This window comes from Schistosoma mansoni (assembly GCF_000237925.1).
Source record: "Schistosoma mansoni, WGS project CABG00000000 data, chromosome 1 unplaced supercontig 0034, strain Puerto Rico, whole genome shotgun sequence".
NCBI lineage: Eukaryota > Metazoa > Platyhelminthes > Trematoda > Strigeidida > Schistosomatidae > Schistosoma > Schistosoma mansoni.
Genome location: NW_017385988.1, coordinates 96,352 through 118,709, shown reverse-complemented (window position 1 = coordinate 118,709; position 22,358 = coordinate 96,352). Strand labels below are relative to the sequence as shown.

At 35.2% G+C, this 22,358-nt stretch overlaps 1 protein-coding gene across 1 annotated transcript in view; it reads right to left on the bottom strand.

The window, feature by feature from the left end:
- Smp_143300 (notch) overlaps nt 1–22,358 on the bottom strand; it is a gene marked incomplete at both ends in the record, with an annotated part of 37,465 nt that overhangs the window by 4,343 nt on the left and 10,764 nt on the right. Inside the window, one exon of the mRNA XM_018791852.1 lies at nt 9,847–10,140. Within this exon, the coding sequence (XP_018644961.1) occupies nt 9,847–10,140 (294 nt within the window). The remainder of the gene's footprint in view (nt 1–9,846; nt 10,141–22,358) is intronic.

Below are 22,358 nucleotides of genomic sequence, written 5' to 3'. Positions count from 1 at the left end.
CATGATCAGAGCCTAGTATTAAAGTTCAAATGTATTTGATTGATTAAGACAACGGGACAAAAATAAAGTTATTTTTTTTAACCATGTAAAATGAGAGTAGAGATCAAAAAAGTTCCGAAAGAAACGTACGTAATTATTGTCAGAATGGGTTTGTGGAGATTGTATTAACTTAATAGTTGGATTCATGAGTCAATATAAGCTAGACAACCATGAAAAACCTGGAACACTGGTAGGCCGTTTCGTTCTAGTATGGGACTCCTCAGTAGTGCACATCCAATAACGCGCCCGCGGGATTCGAACCGAGGACCTGCGGTCTCGCATGAAGACGTTTAACTTCTGGACCACTGAGTCGGGATCCAACGGTGTTAATGTCCAAATATCTACCTCAAACAATGGATGAATGGACGTGCAGTCATTCATGGATCGATGGAAGCAAGACATTAACATCATTGGATGCTGGCGCACTGGTCTAGAGGTTAAGCGTTCGCACACAAGACCGGATGTTCTAGGTTTGAATACCGTGATCGGGATCGTGGATACTCACCACTGAGGGATTCTAAACTAGAATGAAACAATTATTCAATGCTTTCAGGTTTTTCCTGTTTGTTTATCCAAGATCATTCCTTGATGTTAAGCATATAATATGTAGTTAATTCTACACACCAAAATAATAGATTCATAACCCCCATAATATATATATATATACCAAGAAGTAACGGATTTCTAGTTTTATCCTCAGTTCATTTTTTTTCATACCCCTTGAATATATATTTGAACTTTAAACTATTTAATTTGTGTAGGATTACTCTTATTTATCAATTATGAGTGTTTCCACATCATATTGATAATAATCATCTTAAAACTACTTATTTCCCTTCAAATTAACTTAGCAACAAATTATATAATCCATATAAGCTTTAACCTTTCAATTAAATTAGATATTTTCACCTCACCACTATCATAATTATTTATTAACCTTAATTTGAATTAATTAAATTTTGAAGGAGAAAATAAAAATGTTGACCATTCAACTCGATTTTTTATTTTTTTATTTTGCTTGTTATATACAATTTTACTCATGTATTCTATGTACGTTTTTCACATTAGAGAACTTCCCCCCCCCCCGAAAAAAACAAATTGCAATATTTTGTAAATTTGTTTTAATTATCTAAACGATTAAATATTTAAAACAAATCATGTTACAAGGTCATTTGATTTCAACAAAAAAACGTGTGTACGCACATTTACTACTTTTAATCAATTTCCCCCCCTCCAAAAAAAACAAAAAAGAAACAAAAAAAAGAGAAAAATAATAAATACATCTAGAAAAAGCAGTTAAAACTGTACTTTCTTTTTTTTTCTTTTTTTTTGTGTGTTTTTTTAAGTGAAAAAAAGTCATATTAAAATGATTCGAATTTGAAATTTTAAGGTGAAGGATAAAGTTGCTAAGTGAAATAGGTTTTTTATTTTTATTTTTCAAATCAGGTCACTATGTTAACCTACTTTATATAGATATGTCAGTTTGTTATGATTTATGTATGTTTAATGTATATTTTGGGTTATACTTTCATTCAAACTACATTTTTTAACTTTTATATTTAACAGTTTCGAAGTACTATTTGTACTGTTAGTTAAAACAGTCTAAATTTATACCTTTTTTTTGAAATGGGAAAACTTTTGGTTCTTTATAAATATAATTTAGTATAGAATCCATATGAAAGTGAACAAAAAATAATCAAGCAACATGTTATATCTCGAACTTAGATTCTTAGTATGTTGTGTAATACATGAGCACTCGAACGCTAGAACCCTCTCAAGTCGCGAAATGAGAAGATAGAAGACTAGTAAGTAGGAATGTTATTCCCAAAAATAGTGTCAAATATAGTACAGAAATCTCATTTATTTATAGTTTTTGGCTGAAAGTAAATCATTATTTCCGACAGCCAATAGGCACATAGGGGGTCCTTCTTAATCATCCAATAGGGAAACTACACGTCGACATTGTGGAATGTCCCTCTAGCGGTGATTGGATGGAATGTCTATAGTTCTTTCTAGGCTTCTTGGGGCTTCCTTAAAATTGCCAACGAGCTATCCTTACATAACATGAATTACTTATTTGTTAGTATTCAGTAATCTATTTTGGATTGTTTAACTATGATAGACTGTGAGATTGTAATCTAACAGAATGATCAATTGTTATTCAACCATATTGTTTATAATAGGTGACTCTATTACAGTCGTCTACTTCAAATAACAAATTTCTGTATCATCCCACTTTGATATTTATGAATGATGTTAGGTATATCAGTTCCTTAGTTTATGTCTAAATGATTTCATTAAGTTTCTATAAATACTTGTAAAACGGTGAGATTACCATTTCACTTAAATAACAATCTAGGGTGGATAAATTTAAAATATACAGTTTGTTAAGCGGTATAAACGTCGCCAAAAGGGGTACAACATTCAAAAGACAATCTATGTTTCTTGTAAACTTTTTAAAAAATAAATATATACAAAATTAGTTAGTGATTATCAGTAGAATTCTGAAATTAAGTTTTATCCCATTTCGGGACTAGTCCAAATTTACTTAAAAAACATGTACCCTTATGTTAATACTGTGGTTTTCCATTCACAGTAACCATATATGCCAAAACTGAAAAAATTTAATTCCGTTTTTAACATCAAAAACGAGAAGATTCAAAAATGGATAGTGGCTAGCAGTAGCTGAGTGGATAACGCAATGGCGTTTGAAGCGAAAAGTACTGGGTTAGAGTCCCAGAGTGAACATCAACCCTGAGATGCAGGTAGATTCAGCTGACGAGTCGCAAATATGACGAAACGTGCGTCCTAGATTACATTGCTAGCCACTATCCATCTTTTATTTATCAAATTGTTTACGATTTATAAGTATTTCCGGTGAGACTATAATTTATGGATGACCTTTGAGCGATGCAAAAGTGACCTTCGTGAGCATCATCTTCAGCGAGTTACCATCTCCCAATAGACCTGGTTGAACTCCAATGGTCACGGATTCTCACTAGAATACCAGGAAATACCTCTTGAAGCCGGTCAATAGCAAGCACATGATAACTATTATTAGAAAGGGGGTTTTGTGGAGATTTCTGTAATTTAATAGTTGGATTCATGAATCGATTAGAGCTAGACCACCGTGGAAAACCTGGAAGAACTGAAAGGCCGTTACGTCCTTGTATGGAATTCCTCATCAGTTGAATGTCGGCTCAGTGGTCTAAAGTTTAGGGGTTTTCGCGAGAGACCACAGGTCCTGGGCTTGAATCTCTCGAGCGGGGTCGTAGATGTGCACTGCTGAGGAGTTCCATACTAGAAAGAAACGGCCTTCCAGTCTTCCAGGTATTCCATGGTGATCTAGCTCTAATCGACTCATGAATTCAACTTTTAAATTACTATAATCTCCCCGAAACTCCCTTTCTGATAATAGTTTAAAGGGCTTAATCGAGTTTCTTAGGTCAGATATAAATGAAATCAGAATGCACAATAAACGATTTCTTAAATGATCATTGTTTCATGCTAATAAACACTGATAACTGTCTTTTTTTTATTATCTACATATAGGCAATTAGAAGTCAACATTCACTTATACAAAAAAGCCATTGAATTTCAGCTGTAATAAATTCGATTCTATTGTAGTGAAAGGAATGTTCCATGGGACATTCTCAAAAAAATTATTATTATTGGATGACCGTCCAGTGCTTCCAGGTTTTTCATGGTGGTCTAGCTTCAATTTGACTCATGAATTCAATTATATAAAATTACTAAAATCTCCACAAAACCCCCTTCTGATTATTATTCTTATCAATCATTTGATATGTTTTAACCATCTGTTGTAATTCTAAGCTATCTATGGTGGATAGAAATATCCTAATATAAAATCAATTCATTCATTCCTTAAAAAAACAAGTTTACTAAAGTGTTAAGTTAAATAAGCGTAATCTTATTTGTAACAAGAATTATGTAATGTGCTTCTTTCTCTTTATTATTCGATGTGTGTTTCCAGGGTGATGTTTTCTTTTTCATGTGTACGTTATGAGTGCTTGTTTTAATGCCTATACACCATAAATATTTCATTCAATATACTATCCCACCGATTTTGCATTCATGCATCTTCAACTTTAACGTTTGTCTCGTTTGTATACAACTACATCATTAATAAATCTTATTATAATTCAATTACTACATTTGACGTCATTGAAATCAAAGATTTAAATAACGTTGGAAAGTTGTTCATTGATAAGTGTACAAGAGAACTGTGAGGTTATACATTGTTTTTCAGAGTTCAATTAAAGTGTTATACCGTTCATTATATAGATGAGTGTTGCATATAAGAACATAATTCCAACTAAGCATCTCAATTTTTTGTCGTCTAAAGCTATTTAAATGCGTCACTGTAGTGGGTTCGAACTGAAGGGCTTAAAAAAGTAAATAAAATGAAAGTTGGGGTTTGAAATGAAATTCTCACTAAACATTATGCACTTATAACTATCATTCATTCAGTAAATAACCTGGAACATTTTCGAAAATGCTTGATACGGTATACGCATGGAATGTCCAAAAACAGATGCACTATAAATTCACAGACACGTATCCTTTCTCCCATGGGATGTTGGAGACTATTTCGAATGCTTCAATGCTTCGTACTTATCTTAAAATCTAAAGGGTTATAAAGTTTTTGCACATTTAAAGCAATCTTATTCACACACAAGTTTGTGTATGCCTACATTACTTAAGCCTTTGATCTGACTTATTTAGCAGACAGATAGTGCTATTTTAGTCCATAATAATTCTCTTATTTATCATACATATTTGTCCTTATGTTTGTATAAGTGTGTACGTATGACTGAGTGGATATGAGAGTTTATTCACTTAAGTGCTGATTGCTTAGACTATTGATGATTCATGATACACTAAGGTTGTTACCAACACGTAATTTCCATGTTCACTGTGATCAGTTCTTTTTCGACATGGAACTGAGGCTGAATATAAATATTATGTATCTTTTCCTAATAATTAAACACCCGGCCTCTTTTTAAGCATACATTTGGAGCCAATGAATCTAGTACTTCTGGCTAGACTTTTCAGGAAGCTGAGTTTATATTTCAGAGATATAGATAAATATAATGAAAATAATTAAAAGCTGTTGTCTTTCCATATCGGAATTTCATTAAGATTCTACCCAAAACTACAGTTAGTTAGAATTATAACACCATCATGCTATTGCTTTGTTCTTTTATAGAGGTGATATGATAGATAAGTAAACACTACAGGCTACCATAAATAAGTCATAAAGTTTTCTGGTTTCCACAAAATATGAAGAATTAGTGTTACTCAATATAATAATAGTTTACAACATCTCTATCAATCTGGTCAGACACTTGAATTATGAAATCTTAGAGTTACTTTGATATCACTTATTAAAATTAGTTGGAGTCTATTTAAACACAAATCACATATCTTACTGCTTATTATATAACCTTGATATTATTAAATTGGTTACTAATCAATGAATAGTTAGTGTGAACGTCTTAATTAGGCCCTGATTATTTCATTGAAAGTTTCTGATTATGTTACCAAGTGACATTAGTTCTAATATTACAGAAAAAATTAGTCACTTCAAGAGTTTAAATAAGATTTTCGAAAAAGTGTTAATCAACATACAAAAAAATATCATAGTTGAAATCATGAGTTAATTGGAGCTAGACCTTCATGGAAAACCTGGAAGCACTGGACTGTCGTTTCATCCTATTGTTGGACTCCTCAGCAGTGCGCATCCACGATCCCAACATCAGAAATTGATAAAGGTAGTTATGGGAAATACAAATAACAATGATAAATTTTAATAAAATGATAATAGTTAAAACTTGTAGACAACCTTATCTACTTATTAACTACAGTAAACTAATTGAATATTGTCGTTTATGACAAATAGTTTATAATAACTTAACATTTACATGGCTGATATAGTTTAGGTTTTCCCATGGATGCAGTAATTTAGGATTTCTCTTTGTTATCAGAAGGGGTTTTTGTGGAGATTTAGTATTTTCATAGTTGAAAGCGTGAGACAATTCAAGCTAAACCAACAGGGAAAACCTGGAAGCACTGAACGGCCGTTCCGTCCTATTATGGGACTCCTCAGAAGTGCGCATCCACGACCTCGCCCCACGAGTTTCGAACCCAGGACCTACCAGTCTCTTGTGAGATAGGAACTCACTGAAGACAATTGGTGAATGATTGCTCAACTTCGTGGATTGGTTGGAGTTAAACATAAACACCATCGGATGCCGGCTCAGTGGTCTATTGGTTAAGTGCTCTGGCGCGAGACTGGTAGGTCCTTGGTTCGAACCTCGCGAGGTGAGGTTGTGGATGCGCACTGTTGAGGAGTCTCACAATAGAACGAGACGGCTGTCCAGTACTTCCAGGTTTTCCCTGGTGGTCTAGCTTCAATTGGCTCACGATTTCTCTTTAGTTATTGTCATGTCCCGATAAGAATAATGAATAGTAACTTTTGGGATCCATTTATGGACTAATACTATGTGTATATTTTTATCGTATAATTGTTAAATAACTGAACTATTCATATTCATGTCCCTTTTATTATGAGCTTTATTTTGACCTATGAACTATTATTATACGATTCACCATTCTTGAGTTATGCTCTGTCTATCAATTATTATCTCCCACATTCACAGCCACATTTAACTAACTCTAGCACAAATGTTGTTTCCTATTTTGTGGTACGATGTGGTCTGTTTGATTGGTATATAAACCCAGTATGTGTGAAATACATGATTCATATCGCAGAAACTGAGTTTGATGTTCTGGACTTAACTGACTGGACTAGGCAGAAAGAATGACCGACAAGTACTCTAGACTGCTCACACAGGTTTTATGTGTGATTGGTCGGATCGATAAATCACTGCTCTCTATTTGGCGGTCTTATCACGTTATACATTAACTGGGCACATAGGCCACAAGTTATAACAGTTATTTATATCTCTAATTATATTTATCTTTTTTCTAGATTTTGTACATGATTTATAGCCGCTTGTTGTTTAGCACAATGTTGAAAGTTAACAAGTTTCAGTTTTTTGTATCTATGCTAAAACGTTATTATTAAATGCAGAACATACATCAGATTTCTTCCTTTTTTTGTAAAGATATAAGTTACAAATGTTTATTTACATAATTTTAATGGTCCTACTAAAAATAACATGATGTAATAGTGTATGTTAGTATTGTAGTGTGGTCTACTTATATCCATATAAGTAGTATACGGTGATAGTCAGACATAGAGTGTATTTTGGCAGAAGACCGATAAGGAAAGAACTGAAATGAAGCGTAATTGATAGGAAAATGCATGAACAATAGAATTAGAGAAGATGAACTGATATTTACAGAAGGAACAGTGAATATTGAGACAATTGGTTGTTATTTTTCAAATTAACTATCTGCTGTATGGTTATCAGAATTTAGTCAGATAGTGCTTAAATACATTCAATTGTCCCCGACTAGTATTTTGTTCACTACAATATAACTATGCTGTTTGTTTAGTCTCTCATATTATGTGACTGTCTCTCCTCTCTTTACATTTTATGTCACTTAAGAAAAAAACAGGACGAAATAGGAATCGAACGATTAATACATTTGATTTATAAAGATTTTATAAATAAGAGTACATTGTAAACGTTTAATGGTTGACAAATCTTAGTACACTCTACATCATCAGCAAAAACTTCACTTCTACCTGAATTTTATGCTGATGATGTCGTTCAGGAGAACGATGAAAGCTCTTTGATCAAACTGTCCAAATCAGAGAACAAAACTCTATTAATGTAATTGGTTTAAAATAACTACCATTCTGTAATTATACTGTCTGAATTAATGATAATTTGTTGTCCTGTTTTCATAGTTATCCAGGTAAGTTTCTAATTAAAAGCACGATATCACGATAAAACAACTTTAGAATCTATTTTTAAAAGATTAAGTGTCCTTTATACAGAAAGAGGAATGCTATTTACTATTTATGTTACCGAATACATTGGATATGTAGTATGGAATGCATTGACGAAGAACTCGCATTCCTCAGGAAAACTCCAACGAAAAATGGCTATCTAGATCGCTTCATAGATAATAATATCAAAACATGTTGTTGTGATAAGAAATCTGGTTATTCTGTTTCAAAGAAAAACTTGTATAATTTTGGAATTAAAAGGTGATTGAACATCTGATGTAATCAAAAATCGTTTAACGACAGAGATAAAAACAACATTCAATGCGGCAAAACTGAGAATAACGTTCACTAGTAGGAACATGTTTTACGTATACATAAAAGATAAGCTCCCCCTTCTGGTCGTCTCCATGTGCATTTAGTAGTTCACCTGATCTTTTGAATCAAGGTACATTGGCAGTAACCAGCTCTTGCTCTCAACTTGGATACGGCAACACGTCCCAGTGTGCTTTTACAAAGGCAAGAGAAAAGCAGTTAGAAGTTCCATACTTGAACATCTAATCGATTGTTTTCACTCTTTTGATCTACAGTTTGATTTTAAGGTTGCATACACGATTAGTTCGAAAGTACCTAGATTTCTTCGTATCCAACTCCTAAAAATAGTTGAGGCTCTTATCATCCATGAGCTCAAGCCAGAACTATGTGTACAAAAGAAGTATGTCCTATCGTTATCGTTACCTTGGACTTAATTTATTATTACTGCATTTCTCCCTTTACTTATGTCTCATATTCTCATAATTTTATTCATAATTGCTCATGATATCATTTCATTTATTTTGCACCTCTATTACCTTTGATTACGTAACATTATGATAACAAAAACATTTTAATCATCTTACTGCATTCACGTTATAATTCGTTACTAACTTATTAAGTCTATTGTCATCATTCACATTACGTATTCTAGTATTATAATCCTACTATTATATCATCTTGGTTATTCCTTGTTCAAATTTCCTTACGGAACTAGTGTTTTAACAAAAAATTTCCATATATCTCTTCACTGAACTTCATTTTCTAACTTTTAAATGAGAGTTATCGATCATATATTTATCATATGAAATTAGTGGGAAACATTTATGAATATTAAAATTTATCTATTTTATTTATTTCAACACATGAATATTGATTCAAGGGGGCACCAGGTACATATGCGCCACACAAATCTCATTCGATTTGTGTGGGGGCTGTGATACTGCTCAGGTGCCCAAACTCAAGCAGAAAGTTTTCTTAGCGGGCTACATTCAGAGCCTTTGACCTAGAGGTCTCATACACACAGCAGTGGAGCATCGTGAGGAGATGCAGTTCCATGATAGCCGGTGACCAACGATTTGTTCTCTTAGGATCCTGGAGCCCATGTACACAACTGGTTTGGAATCATGGTTTTTCGACTCGCCTAGGTGGACCCTCCATGTCCACCAATCCGGTTAAAGCGCCGGATATTCGCTTTTCGTCCTCTCAATTTCGTAAATAACGCCGCCGCCATGAGAAGGCAGTGAGTAGGACTTCCCTGTCAGAGGCTGTATACGCGTGGCCGTGTGAGTGCATTTTGAGAGGGAGAGACGACTCTCCCCACTCTCGGCCGTACCAGGGCATTTGTGGGCTGAATATTAAAATACAAAACATTGGACTATCAAGTGAAGTAATGGTGAAAAATAACAGTTATTTTCAATTCTAAATGAAAAAAATATAATTATACTTCTTATATAAATATATCTTCACGTTACCATTCTCATTAACGAGGCATGGTGTTTTACATAATGAAGAAATATAAAGAATGATAAAATATATATTCTTAAACTTACAACACATGTACGTTTATCAGCAAGTCTTCGATAACCATCTGGGCATATACATTCATATGATCCATAAGTATTAATACATCCATGTATACAACTATGTTCAAAAACAGATTGATCACATTCATTTTTATCTTTTTCACAATAATCTCCTTCAAAATTTGATGTACATATACATTTTCCATTAAAACATTTTCCATTATTTTGACATTTTAAATTACATGAAGATTTTAATTCACAACTATGCCCATCTGCTTGAAGTTCATATTCAGGATCACAACCACAATGATATGTACCATCCTGTTTTTTAAAAAGAAAATATATGGAAGATTAAAAGAATGAATCTTCAAAAATCAGTTACATACATCATTTATGGTTGAAGTAGATTATATATATAGGAAAGATCTTTGTTTTATCGATCCAAATTAGTCAGTATGTACTCTAGCTAAACTTGGGTTTATGTAATCACAGTTGTCGACACTCCTGATTGGTAAAAATAAGTATGAGTGAACATCTACTCTAACAAAGGATTAGTTGTTTGAGCTTTTTCTCTCATTGTAAATTTACAAATTTACCTACTCCTGTGGAGATAGCTATATTGAGCGTTCTGTCAAGCGATTTCAACAATGAATGGGTAAGCTTATTTATGAAAACTGCCAGACAATGATAATATTTAGCTCTTTCCCGGTACACTTAGTTAACAGAGGGTCTATGGTAGATAAATCAAATCATTTTAAGTGATCTAGCGAATAATTTTGTCATTTCACAGTATGGTTCGATTTCGTTCCCCACAGATAGTAGAAGCTAAAGGAATACGAACCTTTAACCTTAGTTTATGCATCCAGAAGAAATACATGACATCCCTGTCCCTTCCTAGGTTAGATATAACTTAATAAGTATGGGATTTCTTGCAAACAAATATAAGCTCAGGGGATTTCGATTTAGAAAAACAGTTCAAATATGTGTCTGTCTTATTTGTAATAAATTACTCATTAGATTAGAAACGTCTATTATTAATTGTTATCTAATTGACAAAAATGGGACCTACTAATTTTAGGTTGGCAAATAATTGACTGTTTCTATGATTGTATTAACTTTCTAGAACGTGTAAAGTTATAAATGAACTCATTGTACGAAGAGAGCGTTACCTTGCATATACATATATATATATATATAATTATATACCTCAAGTCATGCCTTTTCCCATATCAATCCTAAAAATCTTTACGCCCATGTAAACTTCCGCCTTCATCAAAAAACTTAAGTCGAGTCATTTCTCTCGATATTCTGTAGCGTATTGTCACCAGGTGATTCAGTGACTTGAATGACTGTGCAGGGAGACGCATTTCGAGAAATTTCATACACATATTTTCCTTGCAAAAATACCACTTCTTGAAACCACAGACATAATTTGTCAGCATTCTGACACCCTAACTCTATCAGCATCAGAATTCAAACGACTGTTATTTATGTGTACAAAAGATGTTTAGTTCCAGTTCAACAATATCATATACCGACAAAGTGATGGTGTATAAATGGGAAGTCCTGTCCTGTCCTAGCAGATATTTTCATGGCTAACCTCGAAATAATCAAGCCCAAAGTAGCGATTAATAAAATGATGTATTATTCAAAGTATGTTGATGATACCTTCATCGTGTGTAATAATCAACAACATGCAATAAATCTGCTAAAAGTTTTCAACGACGCCCATCCAAATATCCAGTTTACTATGGAACATGAAAATGAAAACAAGTTCCATTTTATCGATATCTCAATGAAACGAAGGAAGGATGGCACGGTTCAATGTTCAGTTTATAAGAAAGACATATGGAATGGTGTTTATCTCAATTTCAATAGCTTTTATCCAATCAGATACAAAAAATCTTGTTAAAACACTGTTTCACAGAACCCAATGAATATGTACTGCCGATACACTAGAAGAAGTAATGAATATTAAAAAATGTTTAAAGAATAAAGGATACCCACTGAAATTTATTGAGGAACATGGAAAACGTGAAGATAAAGAACCCAAAGAAACTACAAAAAATAAAAAAAACCTATTTTTATTCACCTTAAATTCAAAGGTGATGATGTCACAGGGTCAATTAATATGAGGCTAAAAACTGCGTTGACAACAACTTATCCTGCAGCTAAACTGATTGTCCTGTCCAAAACAACATATTCTCTAGCACAATCAAAGGCCGATGGGCATCCCTTTCATGTTACCACCAACTGTGTATACAAATTTACATGTATCTGCCAAAGCAGTTATATTGGTAGGACAGAAAAGAGAGCCTACGTCCTATTCAAAGAACATATTCTAAAAAGTTTAAGGTTTAATGAATTAAAAGCATTCAACAGCGCCACCACAAACCACTCCTGGACACAGGACATGAAGTCGATACACTGAAGTCTTTCAGGATGTTTAAAACACAATCAAACTTCAACCTTTTGAAGTTTGCCGAAGCGATAGCAATCAAATGCTTAAAACCAGATCTATATACCCAAAAAGAGGCGGTAATAAATCTTTTTTTGCCGTGGTAACATTAAACACCTTTTTTTACTTATTACGTCATTCAGTATTTCCACTGTTTTTGAAGTTTAAAATTACGTCATTGCCATTTTTCTTCAATTCATAGCTGCCTGATTTCAATTCACATCTTTCTTTATTACCATTAATCTATTTTCAGTTGCTTGATTACTCTATGATTATAATCAGAAAGGGTTTTGTGGAGGAGGAGTCCCACAGTAGGACGAAACGGCCGTCCAGTGCTTCCAGGTTTTCTTTGGTGGTCTAACTTCAATTGACTCACGTTTTCAACTATGAAAATACTCTATGATTTCTAATCACTGTTTCAGTGTTCTGGAACTTTCCCCCCTTAAACTTTATTTATCCGAAGCAAAATTTTTATGACTTTATCAACTCTATCGGAATCTTCGCTACATTATGATGCACATATTCATCTTTAATCACCCTCGTATGTATAAGTATGTCAATATCTGTAATAAAGTTGATTTTAAATGTTAAATAGGTAGTAAGCAACTGATGAGGACCCAACAAGACAAAATGAATTCATAATATTCGGCATTAATCTTTATTCTTACTCTATTTAAGATAATAAAGGGAAATACATTTATGAAATTATATATTTATCGCAAAAATTGAACATATTAGTGGCTTTCTAGATTCAGTAAACAAGTGGATAACGCTTTAAGGTTTGAAGCAAATCGTATCTTGGTTAAGTTACAATATATCACTAGGATACAGGTACATGCACTTAATGAGTACCGAATAGGACAAAATTAGCATGCTAATCTATACTGTTTACCACAATTCATCTAATCTATAATCTTATTTTGTTTCATGTTTTAAGTTTATGATTTATACATGTACTAAGAAACATAATAGTTGTCCATTTTTACAAATGTATAGTCGTAATATACACGTAATAATCTTTTTCTTGATAAATTCATGTTCCCCCCCACTTACTTATTTGTATGTTTCAAACTAGAATTCCTTGTTAACTGATAAACATAGTTTATTGTTTGTTTTTTTTCTGTTTTCAATGCCAACATTCAATAAACATTATCTCACTTGGTATTGTTTACTTGTATCTTCCCATTGTTGTTTAGTACTGCAATTGATCAGTCTCTTGTAAACAACATCAAATGAATTTAACTTCACTCCATTGCGCAAACAGGTGGCTATGAGGACTCAGTAGCTAAGCGGATAATGTAATGGCGTTCGAAGCAAACGGTATTGGGTTCGAGTCCCGGAGTGAACATCAACTATGAGATTCAGGTACATCCAGCTGACGAGTCCCAAATAAGATGAAACTCGCGTACTGGATTCCACTACTAACCACTATCCAACATTTTCTCGTTGAAAACAATATAAGTAAAGCTTATAACATCGAAAGGCAAAGCAAGGACGGCATTCCTACAATTGAAGAACATATGGAACTCAAAACAACTGTCAGCCAATATCAAAGTGAGAATGTTCAATACGAACTTCAAGACAGTCAGTCTTACTGTACGGAGCTGAAACGTGGAGAACTACTTCATCTATCGTCAAGAAGGTACAAGTATTTATAAACAGTTGTCTACACAAAATACTCAACATTCACTAGACAGATACTATCAGCAACAGCGTTTTATGGGAGAGGACAAACCAGCTTCCAGCTGAAGAGGAAGTTAGGGAAAGGCGTTAGAAGTGGATAGGGCATACATTAAGGAAATCACCAAACTGCATTACAAGACAAGCCCTAACTTGGAATACGGAAGGGAAGCGGAGAAGAGGAAGGCCAAAGAACACATTACTCCGAGAAATAGAAGCAGATATGAAAAGAATGAATAACAACTGGAAGGAAATGGAAAGGATTGCCCAGGACAGGATTGGATGGAGAATGCTGGTGAGCGGCCTATGCTCCTCGACAAGGGGTAACAGGCGTAAGGAAGTAAGTATAACATCGAAAATAACTGGCCATGAAACTAATTGTACATTAAGAGAAAGTTAAAAAAGAATTTTAATCCTGATAATTTCATTTGATGAAATTCTACAATCATATTTTTAATTATTTAATACATGTAGGATAGCTGTAGGTAGTTAGTTGGAAATTTTGAAAAACCTCAATTTTAATGCTGATTGCTTCTCAAACTTACTGGCTTCATTCAAATCTTCACTCCACCCATAATGATACACTAATATATTTAGGTCAATTTCCATGATAATTTTGTCTTGAAAATATCATAAGTTGTGAGTAGATGTTAACACTGACTCTCTTCAAGATGATAAATGGAAATATATGTATGGACTAAAGCATTCCTTTCGTTAGCAATAGATTCTTAAAGATTGTTTTCAATCAAGACAATACTCACAAGATAAACATATGCCAAAAAGAGAGACTAATTAGTTGCATTCCATAATATCATTGAGAAGATTCAAGTAACTAATAAAAATGGATCAATAAAATGAAATTGTAGGTATCATTACCAAGTTTTGATTTGATAATTTTGAATAAATTGAGCATTGGGTCGATCGTTATAAAAAAAATTAATATATTTGTAATGTTTTTTTCATAGTAGAAAGCATGAGTCAATTGAAGCTAAACCACCATGGAAAACCTGGAAGCACTGGACGGCCGTTTCGTCCTATCATGGGACTCCTCATCAATGCGCATTCACGATCCCGCCTCACGAGCGAGATTCGAACCCAGGATCTACCAGTCTCGCGCCGGAGCACTTAACCGATAGACTACTGAGCCGGTATCCCATGGTGTTTATGTCCAACTCCAACCAATCCACGAAATTGAGCATCCATTCACCAATGTCCTCAGTGAGTTGATATCTCCCAACAGACCTGGTTAAACTCCACTGATTACTGCTTCTCACAAGAAATCCCGCCTCGCGAGATTTGACTTATAGGTCCTGGGTTCGAATCTCACATGGTGGGATCGCACTTCTGAAGAGTCCCACATTCTAATGTATAAACAATATTTGCTAAATATAAATTAATCTTTAATTTTAACTAGTAATTTTTCATAAAATATGAAGATTTTTGAGTATTTGTTTCTAAAAAAAAATACTCTTTCATATATAAACAGATTTGAGATTATAAATAAATTAATATATTTGTAATATCCTAATGAGTAGAAAAATTAGATTTTCTGACGTTTCGTGACTCAGTGTAAGCCACTTCTTCAGAGAATAAATAACCAAATTAACCATAATCCAAGTTTAAATAGTACAACGGAACAATCAAAGAATATTAGGTGAGATCAATCAAAAAACAGGTCTGAATAGATCAATGTCATGTCATTTCATTTCGTTCAAAGTGATTCATAAGCGACATGTATGTAAATTTGTGTGTGTATGTGTGCACTGTTAATGATGAAAATGTGTGATCTTTAAAATGACAAAGGATAGAGTTTAATTTGTAATGTAATGGTGTTAAAATTGTAAATAATATTAGACTGGTTGACTAGGATAGATAGTCCAAGTAGGATGTATGATAAGGCCTTCCTTTCTATTGAGAGCAGTAGGATTAAGCATTATATGGAACACTTCAGCTACTCTCTTTTCTTTGTAATTAAAAAAACCTTTTTGTAGTATTTTGATATTTTTGAAATTAATTTGATTATTTGGTTACTTATTTTCTCTGAAGAAGTGGCTTACACCAAGTCACGAAACATCAGAAAATCTAATTTTTCTACTCATTGAGATATTACAAATATATTGCTTTTTTCACAGTTGAAAGCGTGAGTCAATTGAAGCTAGACCACCATGGAAAACCTGGAAACACTGGACGGCCGTTGCGTCCTATTATGGAACTCCTCAGCACTGCTGAGGATAATTAATATTGCTTTTATTTATAACAATCTACCCAATGCTCAATTTATTCAAAATTATCAAACTAAAACTTGGTAATGACATCTAGAAACTAATTAGTTGCATTCCCTAGTATCAATGGAAAGATTCAAGTAACTAATAAAAATGAATCAATAAGATGTTTGTTAGGTTTACATGAGATTTCTCTTTCTCAGTGAAATCAATGAAGGATTCTTTTTTTCGGTTTCATAGACGCCAATTATCAACCAACCTAAATTCAAACATAAAAAAACATTCACTTCGTATTGTTTGTTTGAATCTTCCCATTGATGTTTTAGGACTGCAATTGATCAGTCTCTTATTGACATATGTGCATACCGTGCGTATTGCCTCGATATAGCCTAAATTCACAAGCATTGTAAGCAAAGATGAACTCAGGACTCAGTAGCTGAGTGGATAACGCGATGGCATTTGAATCGAAAGGTGCTGAATTCAAGTTCCAGAGTGAACATCAACTCTGGGATGCAATTACATCCAGCTGAAGAGTCCCAAATAGGACGAAACGCACATCTTGGATTCCACTGCTAGCCACTATTCATCTTTGCTTACAAAACAAAAAAAACATTATTTACTACTATAATTCTATTCAATATATCAGACAATGTTTATTATTTACAAAAATGGAAACTATTTTTGATATAATACTGACAGATTTACCTTAACAACTGACATTATTTATACCGTGAATCATATTAGTAAATTGGAAACTTATTGTCTTTGTTATTCTATATAAAACCAAAAAAAAACATACTAATTAACTCTGTTATTCATGAAGTCCTGTTTTGGTATTTCATAGGCTACATAAACGTTTTTTTTTGTTGAAGGTAACCATGATAAATGTTAACAGTAATTTAAATAAACTAAATATAGGAAGCTTAATCTCTCTTTAGTCAATATTGATGAGATATTCTTATTGATTGTAATTAGGATTTCTTAAAATCAGGCAAAAGAAAAAAATCATCACTCTTTGACAGGTTTCAGTATGGTTCACTTTTTTCTCGTTTAGATATATATATCCAAAAATTAGCAGATTAAGATTCGTAAGTATATCGATATACTTAGTTTATCTATTAGGTCAAGCTAAGTTGGACAACTACTGAAAACCTAGAACCACTGGACGTCAATTTCGTCCTGATATGAGACTCGTCACTAGTGAGCACCCGTGGTCTCACGATCGTAAATCGAACTTAAGACCTCCGATCTCGTAAGCAAACGCGAGGTCACTGATGTGAACTACTGAAGAGTCAAAAGCCAGGACCAAATAGCCGTCCATTACTATCAGGTTTTTAATATTTGTTCAAATTAGATAGCCTCGTAATCCTAATTAAAATCAACTGTCTATGAAGCCTCATCTTATAGAAATCAGATTCGAACATTCTCATCATATTGAACAATACAGATAAATATATGAAAGGATTAAAAGTACTTGAATTCGATGAAGTCAACAGAAGACTAGATGTATCTGATCTTGTTGAAAATGAACTGTTGATGAACATTTATTGCTTTTTTCACCAGAACAGGGATATTTTTTTGTTTAGCATTATTATCACATTCCTACTGTTCGGTTAAATAATTGACAGCGATACTTTCATGGACTGACTTCACCTAAAGAAGGTTATAAGAATTTACTATAATGATAAGATTGATTGAAGGTATCAGTTATGTAAAATGAGTGTTACAAATTCTAACCCATATATACTGTCATATAGTTCAAAGCTAGAAGACAAAAGATTTGTACTTAAAGATGAATTCATAATTAATGTCTTTGCTCTTGTTCATTCATTATAAGAACTTTTATCGAACAATTTATCAATTAAATGCTAACTGCAACTGGCTCAAAAGTTTGCGTCACTTAATTTCCAACTATACAAATATTTTAATTAATCTTTCTATTTTATATAGTTGAAATCATGAGTCAATTGAAGCTAGACCACCATGGAGAACCTGCAAGCACTGGACGGCCGTTTTGTCCTATTGTGGGACTCCTCAGCAGTGCGCATCCACGACCTTGCCTCGCGAGATTCAAACGCAGGACCTATCAGTCTCACGCGTGAGCGCTTAACCACTGGACCACTGATTCGGCATCCAACGGTGTTAATGTCTAGCTTCAACCAATCCACGAAATTGAGCAACCATTCATCAATGTTTTCAATAAGTTGATATCTCCCAACACACCTGGTTGAACTCCATTGGTTACTGCTTCGCACTAGATACCCGGCTCAGGTTGCACCTTAGATATGATAAATCAAAAAATAGTTGATCCATATAAACCAATAGAAACTTTTATTATATTGTAGATGTATTTTTCAAATTAAAAATAAAGCTTGAATACATGTTTGATAGAAATTTGTTTCATTATTGTATAGTAAACTGGTGTAACAAAACCAATAGTATTCAATAAAACTAATACTATTGTTACTATTATGATTATCATAATTATTAGTAGTATCCTTCTTTTACTTGAATTTATTTACCATAAGAATAAGAATAATAACCAGGATTTCCATGGCGGTCTAGCTTTAATTGATTGGTGAATTCGACTATTAAATTACTAAAATCTCCACAAAACCCCTTTCTGATTTATATATATATCAGTTCAAATTGACACGAAGTAGTTACGCCTGTTACTCCCAATGGAGCATAGGCCGCCGACTAGCTTTCTCCAACCCACTCTGTCCTGGGTCTTCTTTTCTAGTTCTATCCAGTTCTTGTTCATTATTCTCATGTCTGTCTCTATTTCTCGGCGTAATGTGTTCTTTGGTCTTCCTCTTCTCCTTCGACCCTCAGGATTCCATGTGAGGACTTGTCTTGTGACACAATTAGGTGATTTCCTCAAGGTGTGCCCAATCCACTTCCAGCGCTTCTTCCTGATTTCTTCCTCCGCTGGATGGAATCTGGTTTGTTGTCTCCCACAGTAACTTGTTGCTGATAGTGTCTGGCCATCGGATCCAAAGTATCTTGCGTAGACAGCTGTTAATAAACACTTGTATCTTCTGGATAATGGCTTTCGTAGTTCTCCACGTCTCCGCCCCATACAGTAGAACTGTCTTCACATTCGTATTGAAAATTCTGACTTTGGTGTTGGTTGACAATTGTTTTGAGTTCCAGATGTTTTTCAGTTGTAGGTATGCTGCTCTTGCTTTGCCGATCCTCGCCCTCACATCTGCATCTGATCCACCGTGTTCATCAATGATGCTGCCCAGATATGTAAAGGTTTTCACATCCTCCAAAGCTTCTCCGTCAAGTGTAATTTGATTGGTGCATATTGTATTGTATTGGAGAGTCTTGCTTTTCCCTTTGTTTATATTGAGACCTACTGCTGCTGAGGCTGCTGCTACACTGGTCGTTTTCTCCTGCATTTGTTGTTGCGTTTGTGATAGAAGAGCCAGATCATCCGCGAAGTCTAAATCGTCAAGCTGCATCCTGCCTGTCCACTGTATCCCGTGCTTTCCTCCAGATGTTGACGTCTTCATGATCCAGTCGATCACCAGGAGAAAGAGAAAGGGTGAGAGTAAGCAACCTTGTCTAACACCGGTCTTTACTTCAAACAAGTCGGTGAGTTGTCCTCCGTGGACGATTTGGCAGTTAAGTCCATCATAGGAGTTCCGTATGATATTGACTATCTTCTCAGGCACGCCGTAGTGTCGAAGAAGCCTCCATAGTGTTGTCCTGTCCACGCTATCAAATGCTTTCTCGTAGTCGATGAAGTTGATGTAGAGTGATGAATTCCATTCGATTGATTGTTCCACAATGATACGTAGAGTTGCGATTTGATCTGTGCACGATCTATCCTTACGAAATCCAGCTTGTTGATCTCGAAGTTGGGCGTCCACGGAATCCTTCATCCTGTTCAACAATAATCTGTTGAAGACTTTTCCTGGTATTGAGAGGAGAGTGATGCCCCTGTAGTTGTCGCACTTGCTGAGATCTCCTTTCTTTGGTATCTTGATGAGAAGTCCTTTTTTCCAGTCTATTGGTACTTGTTCTTCATCCCAAATCTTACTGAAGAGGATGTGGAGTATCTTGGCAGTTGCTGCTACATTTGCTTTCAGTGCCTCTGCCGGGATGTTGTCTGGTCCCTCTGCTTTGCCGCTCTTGATTTGTCTAGTGGCCATGCTGATCTCTTCAATTGTTGGTGGGCCAACATCGATTGGAAGGTCGGTGGGTGCTGCTTCGATGTTGGGTGGGTTCAGTGGAGCTGGTCGATTCAAGAGTTCCTTGAAGTGTTCTACCCACCTGTTTCGTTGTTCTTCAATGTCGGTGATTACTTTGCCTTCCTTGCTTTTCACTGGTCTTTCTGGCTTACGGTAATCTCCAGCAAGTTTCTTTGTTGTGTCATACAGTTGTCTCATGTTTCCCTCTCTTGCAGCCTTTTCCGCTGTCATCGCTAAATCTTCCACATATTTACGTTTGTCGGTTCTGATGCTCCTCTTCATTTGCTTGTTTGCCTCTGTGTATTCGGCCTGTGCCTTGGCTTTTTCCGCTCTGGTTCGGCTGATATTGATTGCTGCCTTCTTGTTCCTCCTTGCTTCAATTTTATCCAGTGTACCAACAGTGATCCATTCCTTGTGATGGTGCTTCTTTTGGCCCAGAACCTCTTGACATGTTGAAACGATTGCCTCCTTGATACCTTTCCAGCTGCTCTCCATGGTAGTCCCCTCTCCATTGAGTAGATCATGAAAGGCCTGGAACCTGTTGCTGAGGGCTATGTTGAATTTGTTGAGTTTGTCTGCATCTCGAAGAAAGGCCGTATTAAACTTTTGTGATGTTGTCCGCGCCATTGTCCAGTGCTTCTTGAGTTTTAGTTTCATCTTGGCGACCAGCAAATGATGATCGGATGCTACATCAGCTCCTCTTCTGGTTCTCACATCCTCCATCGTCCTCCTGAACATTTTGTTGATGCAGATATGGTCGATTTGATTCTGTGTAGTGTGATCCGGTAAAATCCAAGTTGCTTTGTGTATGTTTTTGTGTGGGAATATGGTGCCACCTATGACCAGCTTATTGAGGGCACATAGGTTTGCAAATCTCTCACCATTTTCGTTCCTTTCTCCCAGTCCATGTTGTCCCATGACGTCTTCGTATCCAGTGTTGTCCATTCCAACCTTGGCATTGAAATCTCCCATCAGAATTGTCAGGTCCTTGGTTGGGCACTTCTCTAAGATCGACTGTAGCCTATCGTAGAATTGGCCTTTAGCGTCTTCATCGTAGTCGTTGGTCGGCGCATAGCATTGGATAACGTTCATTGTAATGCCCTCTCTCTTTGTTTTGAACGAGGCTTTGATGATCCTTGGTCCATAAGATTCCCATCCAATAAGTGCATTTTGTGCTTTTCTGGACAGCATCAGTGCCACTCCTTGTGTATGTGGGGCATTTTCTTCTTCATGATCGGAGTATAACAGAAGTTCTCCTGAAGACAGTCGTTGTTGTCCAACCTGCGTCCAATGTGTTTCGTTGATTCCAAGCACCTCCAGGTTGTATTTTCTCATTTCTGCAGCACTTTGGAAGACTCTTCCGGTTTCCCACATTGTCCGGACATTCCATGTACCTATAAGAATTGTTGCTCTGGTTGTAAGAAGGTGCATCGGCCTCATGACTTCCGAAGAACTCGGCTTTCATCATGAGACGTCATAATTATTCCTTCTACTCCCAGGGCAGAGTTTGAATGGTTTGAATGATTTTTTCTGGTTAGCGTTCTTTTAGCGAGTTGATTTTCTACGGGATGGGGTCGCTAACCCCATGCCCAACCCTCCTCCTTTGTGTGGGCTTGGGACCGGCAGTAACCCCCAGAGGAGCTACAGGCGGAGTTTCAAATTGACACACATTAAGATAAAATGAATAAGAAGAAACAATGTATATCTTATAGTGAATATGATACATTATCAGAAGGGGGTTTTGTGGAGATTTTAGTAATTTATTAGTTGAATTCATGAGCCAATTAAAGCAAGGCCACCTTTGTGGTCTAGTGAGAAGCCGTGACCAGTGGAGTTCAACTGGGTCTGTTGTAGGATAGTAACTCACTGAAGACAATGTTGGACGATGGCGCAGTTTCGTGGATTGGTTGAAGTTGGATATTAAAACCGTTGGATGCCAGCCCAGTTGTCTAGAGGTTAAGCCTTCTTACGCGGGAC